Source organism: Nuphar pumila, chromosome 8, assembly GCF_984573655.1.
Source record: "Nuphar pumila chromosome 8, dmNupPumi1.hap1.1, whole genome shotgun sequence".
NCBI classification, from domain to species: Eukaryota; Viridiplantae; Streptophyta; class Magnoliopsida; order Nymphaeales; family Nymphaeaceae; genus Nuphar; species Nuphar pumila.
Genome location: NC_143256.1, coordinates 123,685,515 through 123,692,067, shown reverse-complemented (window position 1 = coordinate 123,692,067; position 6,553 = coordinate 123,685,515). Strand labels below are relative to the sequence as shown.

Here is a 6,553-nt window from a genome sequence, read left to right as displayed (position 1 = left end):
CTTCTTAAAGAGAGGTATGGTCTAGATTTCATTTAGGAACAAAAAAAAATGGAAAATCTTCAAGGGTGCGTTTCACAGTGTGTGTGGAGAGAGAGAGATATGGTAACTAGCTAAAAGGAAAACTTACAAAACCTATAAAATATATCTAGACTGTCCCATCATATTATGATCCAGATAGCAACCTTATAAACCCCACTTTTATGTTGCCCTACCTCTCTCTCTCTCTCTCTCTCTCTCTCTCTCTCTCTCTCTCTCTCTCTCCCCCCTTCGGACATGGCACAACTTCTTAAAGAGAGAAAAAATAATGGTCTAGATTTTATTTAGAAAAAATAAGAAAAATCTCTAACGGTAGATCCTATTGTAAGGTAAATGTTTACTACCTCATGGGTTCCAGACCCTCTAGAGAAAAACTATATTTTATTTTATTATTATTGTTGTTTTTTACACATCTGACCCTCCAAATATAATTCTCATGTTTGGTTTAGTAGAACCTGGCCCATGGATCAAGCTTCCAAAATGTGTATGTTGGGTTTTTTGAGGCCTGAAAAAATCAATAGCATACAATGTAGCAAATTTTCAACCCTAAAAAATCATATTTTTACAATTAAAAATATGATCCAAAAGTCGATTCCAACTATTTTGACAATGCTGAATACAGTCATAAGGTCAAATTTGACCAAAATGGTCTTCACATATGAATTTCGACTAGAATATTTGAAACTCATTTGGGTAGCCAATATTTTTTCTTATTATAGATATCCTACAATTGTCCAAGCATATATATCAGGCCATGCATGAAGAAAGCCTAAATGCCCATTTGTACAGGTTGGGATCTGATGTTGCAAGCTGCTTGATGTGTTTAGCAAGCTGAATTTAGTAGGAATCAACCTTTGGATCATGTCATTTATTTTATATTTTTATAAAAAAACATGTTTTATTGAGTCAAAAAGATTTAATACACTTACATCCATCCATTGATGTTGGAATCTGACAATCCAATCGTCAATCTTCTCTAAATTGAACATATAGATTACACTTTTGGGGTCAGATTTACGAAAAATAAAAAAATTAAATTTTTTGGATTTGCTAAATTGTTTATATATATGGGAACCTACCAAATGGGCATGGTGCCAAATGAAATATATTATTTGATTTTGTGTTTTTTTTTGAAATTCTGTCCATACATATGTTTCTAGATGATTGTTTTTATAGGAATGACTTCTTGAAGCATTTGATTATGATGCATGTATAGGTTTTTGTAAGGTTTCAAAAATCAAGGGCCTATAATTTTCATAAAAATTTTAGGCTTCACATACTATTTTTTTTCTCCTAAAATGCATGATCCAAGTGTCAATTTATAGTAAATCAACCATGATTAACACATTTATGTGGTGGAAATTTTGGAAAACACTCAAAATCTAATGTTTAATTTAGCATCATGCTAATTAACATGCACCCAACACACACACACACACACATATTTCATTTCATTTCTTTGGTTGTACTTGCTTTAAAATAATTTCTAAGGCATTGACATCTAGATTGAAGCACCATATCAGCCCGCTTATCTCTCATTCACAAAGTGCTTTCATTCTGGGATGGAGGTTGCATGAAGCGTGCATTATGCGCATGATTTCATTCATTCAATCAAGCAATCGGATAAGCTTATGTTCATTTTGAAGATTGACCTTGAGAAAGTATTTGATTCTCTTGATTAGACAATTTTGTTTAATTGTTTGATATGCGTGAACTTTGACCATAAATGGCTCGCTCCATTGTTGTCTCCATTTATGATGAGAAGGGGGAGTCCAAACTGAAAAGCGGATTGAGGAAAGGAGATCCTCTCTCTCCTCTTGTTTATTTTGGCAATGAAAACGTTGATGGTGATGATTAACTCAGCTGAACAAGCAGGTAAATTTCAGAGTTGTAGGGTGTTCAATTATATTTTTATTTTGCATTTATATTTTGTGGATGATCTATTGGTGTTTGGGAAGGCTAACGAAGAGAACATGTTAGCTTTATGAATGCCTTTAAGGTGTTTTGGGTAGGTCTCAGGTTTGAGAATGAACGGCGGCAAGAGCCAAGTATTGGTTTTAAGTAACGAATCCAGTTCTATGCAAAATAAAGTGTGTAATATTTTTGAGTGTGCAGCGGGTTCTCTCCCTTTGATGTATTTGGAGCTCCCACTTCACCTTAAAGTCTCTCATAAGATACAGTGGAGCAAGGTCAAGAACCCAATCATGTGTGTCACCGCCTTGTGCCTAAGGCGAGTAGTATTAACTTGGTGAAGTTTAACATATCTACCATGGTTCTCCTCTTTATTAAAAATTTTAAAATGCCTAAGAAGGTGGAGAAAATGTTGATTAAGATTTTTCAGAGATTTATTTGGAATGAGAATTTAGAGAGTAGGGATGGCAGTGGGGCGGGGCGGGGCGGGGCGGGGCGGGGCGGGGGACAAGGTTTCCACCCCCGCCCTGCCTCAAAATTTTATCCTCCACCCCCGCCCTGCCTCCGCGGCGGGGATGGATTTTATCCTCCACCCCCGCCTCCATCCCCGTTTCATACCCTTCATCCCCGGTCCAAACGGGGATGAGGCGGGGCGGGGCAGGGATATTGCGGGGAAAAGTGGTCGGGGCGGGGTCGGGGCGGGGATGAGGCGGGGATCGTGGCGGGGACGGGGCGGGGCGGGGAAAAGTGCACGTCCACCCCCGCCCCGCCTCCACGGCGGGGATGGATTTTATCCTCCACCCCCGCCTCCATCCCCGTTTCATACCCTTCATCCCCGGTCCAAACGGGGCGAGGCGGGCCCCCGCTTCCCCCCGGTCCACTGCCATCCCTATTAGAGAGTAATTCGAAAGCCTTGGTGGTTTGGGAAAATATCTCAAAACCATTGGAGTATGGTGTTTGGCATTCGAGATATCCAAAGATTTAATACAGCCATACTTGCTAAATGGGTGTGGCTGATTCGCAAGAAAGATGGTACTCTTTTCATTGTTTTTTTAGAAAAAATACATTTTGTTAAAATGGCCTTGGAATTGGTCCGAAAATTATATATGGCAAGGGGGTTCTAGAATTTTGATGTTTTTTGTGGTAGATGATGATATTTGATGTTTTTTGTCAATTCATTAAGGTTCTGGTGGGTGATGTTTCAGTATTGGGGATCATTGACAGCTTGGTTAGTAATTCATGAAAAAGTGCCAACGGAAGGTATGCTCAAACAACACGGTTTTTTTTTTCAGCCAGCCGATGCTCTCTCTGTTTTGCTGAGGAGGAATCCACTCAGCATCTTTTCTGGGGGTGCCCCTTCGTATAGAACCTCATGTGCATTTGCCTTATCTTGAAGAGATCTAATGATCAAGAAATAATTGTCTTTGTTGACGTTGTTTGAGAATTTGGTGTGCAAGACCAATGTGGTTCAAATCGGATTCTACCAAATCCGACTAATTTGATTCAGATTCAGTTGGATAAATAGATAGTAGACCCGATCCATTGACATCAGGGGTTGATATTCAACCATAAAATCCTCTCTCTCTCTCTCTCTCTCTCTCTCTCTCTCTCTCTCGCCAAGTGGAAAAAATTCTTTGCACATTCCCATTTTCAAGTGCTAAGTTATATTGAACAGCAAATCCCAACCTTTTTTTTTTTTACTTTACTTTGGAAAAGAATTGTCGTGTACAAGTTATTGTAAGTACAACAGAATATCAATTTCTTTTATTTTAATCTATAATTTGGTGATCAATTATCAGAGGCCGAATCCCATAAGCCTACGGTTTGAGCCGCTTGATGATCCAAGGCAACTTGGTGGAACCACTGTGCCCCTTGCACTTCCAAATGCATGCTCACATGAGGACTTAGCAGGCTGGCCCTTGTAGGTGAGTTGCACGTCTGACATCTTGATCCCCTGGCATGGCGCGCTCCCGCTACACGAGAAATCAACAGCCACTTGACTCGCTGATGTTCCACTGATGTTGTTGTATGTCACCTGTGAGATCTTAACTCCGGAGTTCTGCAGAATCATGAAACAAATTATTATTATTATTATGGTCAGTTTTTTGAGTCAAAAAAACCTGTTTTTGGGGGGTAAACCTATACCCAAAACTTGGTTTAGACATCATCCAAATGACTTTTATATTTGTTTTAAGAGATTGAAGGAAAATTGGTTCCTCTATAACCTACAATCATGTCATAATCAGATGATTCAAAAAGCTATTTTTACTGAATAAAACAAGTAGATCACCGTTATAAGGTTGAATTTTGAAAAAGAGAAGTAAAAAGATGAAAATTAAGACTGTCGGCACCCACTTCCAACAGTTAGGAGGAACAAATCACTCGGGGATTGAATTCTTACTCTAATTTTAAGTTGCAAAACTTTCGTATATTTACTGTAATAATTTGTTTTTTTTTCTCTCAATGTAGACGGATTGATGGGTGTAAGTAGTACCACCTGAGTAGGGCACCCTTCATCGTTAGGGCAGTAATGCTGGTCTATTATGATGGGGTTATCAACATTGTTCATTGTGGCTCCATCAAACACAATTCCTTTAGCGAACCCGTTGCTGCTTCTAGCCCATGATTTCATTCTTAGTCCATTGGTGGACCCTGTGAATACCACATTTTTCACAGTAACATTTTGCACTCCGGCTTCATTGGCATCCTTTCCTAGGCTTCCAACACTGCCATTGAAATAAAAACATCATATTTAGTGAAAACGCGAACCCCTATTGCTTGCATTTGTGTGTGTGTGTGTGTGTAGACGCACACCCCTCCAAATATTCTTTATCTATAACCTGCTGCCATTCCATTTTGGAAGAAGCCTCTGCGTAAAAGTTATCGGCATCTTCACGGAGAAGCTTAAGAAGAGAGCTTATCCTTTGGATGACACATGATCGATTTTATCATTTACCTTATTCCATGCCCAGGACCACAGTTGATTCTCTCTATCCACAGGTTTTGGGTCCCCGGACCGATAGATATACAATCATCTCCAGTCTTGATATCAGAATGTGTGATTGTAACGCCTGTCGACTGCTCCACGTGTATGCCATCAGTGTTGGGGCTTGTGCTTGAGGCCTGAATCTTGAGCCCATCTACTCTCGCATTATTGCAGGTATCAATGACAATGTGGAAGAGCTCACTGTCCACAGAGGTGAGGCCTGTCAACATAATGTCCCTAGCGTTGCTGAAGACCAGCGACTGCAATCAAAATATTCATATGCGTGCTAAAGAGTCAATATTGTTCATAATGCCAACAAATTGGTGAATGACTGTGTGAATAAAAATCTACATTAATGAAAAGAAAAAACATGATATCAAACAATTTGTGTAGTGTGAGTAAATGTTTGTACCAACATTTTTGTAATCATAATTAATGTCAAGTAGAAGTATGGGTGTCAACTGGTCAGGTTTGGTTTGGGACCCAGCAGGAGGAACCAGACCCAGATCTGATTTGAGATGCTGGCATCAGGTCCAGATCCGGGTTCAATCGAACCCACCATAAGAGAAACCATACCCGGATCCTATAAACATTACATGAACCAGAGTAAATTTATATTTTTTTATCCTTTTTTATATAGAAAATTTGTGGATCTTAGACTTGAAACAGGAAATGATTACACAATTCTAAGAAAAAAGTAAGTCACTTGGGTCGATTGGTAGAAAATCAGGTGAAAAAGATTCTCTTTGTGGTTTTGAACTTCTTTTGCCAAGGGCTTGCAAACATTCCCATATACAGTCTTTGTTTTAAAACATAGTTCAAAAGTTTGCTTACCGTTGCCCCATAAGGACACTGTCCTTTGGCAGCCTTGCATGCCCATAATGCTGAACCCTTCCCATCTAGGTACCCTCCTTGGAATGCCAATCCTTTCACATTGTTGAACTTCAGCCAATAGCCCGCAACACCATATAGTTTATAGTTTGCGGATGCAACCAGGCTGCCGTCGACTTGAACTATGATCTTGCTATTGGCACATGGGCCAGAGAACAAAGTGGGATGCACCAAGAACTGCCCAGAGGGCACATACAAGGTTGCTGCCTGTGATGCAGCACATACAGCTGACCATGCTTTTAGAAACGGGGCACTATTATCAGTCACTCCATCTGCTTTAGCACCATAGCTCATAATGTTAAATACTTCTCCATTCACTAAATGGAGAAAGAGCAAGGGAATGAAAAGGGAAAGCATAAGAATGTTGCTAGCCATGAGAGCAAATGAAGTATGCCTTGTTTGAAGATATCTAGTTTAAGCTGCTGCTGCTGGTGGTGGATGTGTTTCAAATAAGTGTGGATCTGGTGATGGTGGCCTTGGTGCATTGCAAACACTGCTTATGTCTATATATAGATATTGGGTATTTCACATAATTGTGGCGGCCCAATGGAGTAGTTGTTTGTTTGATGAATAACTAATGTTTCATAATAACTTGTACAATCATGTTTCATAGTAACTTGTCCTTATTTGTTTTTTGATAAAGTTAGAATGTATCTAAAAGTTGTCTAGAATCTCGTTTCATAACAAATTGGCAATTGTTCTTTTGCCAAAGTTGGGATTTCCCTAAAT

General features: G+C 39.5%; 1 protein-coding gene across 1 annotated transcript; it reads right to left on the bottom strand.

The window, feature by feature from the left end:
• Nucleotides 1–3,742: 3,742 nt before the first annotated feature.
• Nucleotides 3,743–6,199, bottom strand: LOC149830557 (polygalacturonase-like). Its single transcript, XM_090015484.1, has 4 exons — nt 5,768–6,199; nt 4,904–5,193; nt 4,445–4,673; nt 3,743–4,006 (listed from the first exon to the last, which is right to left on the bottom strand). Exons 1-4 carry the CDS (start codon nt 6,197–6,199, stop codon nt 3,743–3,745), a joined length of 1,215 nt encoding a protein of 404 aa, XP_089871610.1.
• Between the last annotated feature and the right edge of the window lie 354 nt (nt 6,200–6,553).

Excerpts from the sequence above, each read along its gene's own strand:
- LOC149830557 (XM_090015484.1), bottom strand. The coding sequence starts at position 6,199 with ATGGCTAGCAACATTCTTATGCTTTCCCTTTTCATTCCCTTGCTCTTT. Across the intron at positions 4,674-4,903 it reads GGTCCTGGGCATGGAATAAG|TGTTGGAAGCCTAGGAAAGG; the intron begins GTAAATGATAAA and ends TTTCAATGGCAG. Across the intron at positions 4,007-4,444 it reads ATGAAGGGTGCCCTACTCAG|AACTCCGGAGTTAAGATCTC; the intron begins GTGGTACTACTT and ends ATGATTCTGCAG.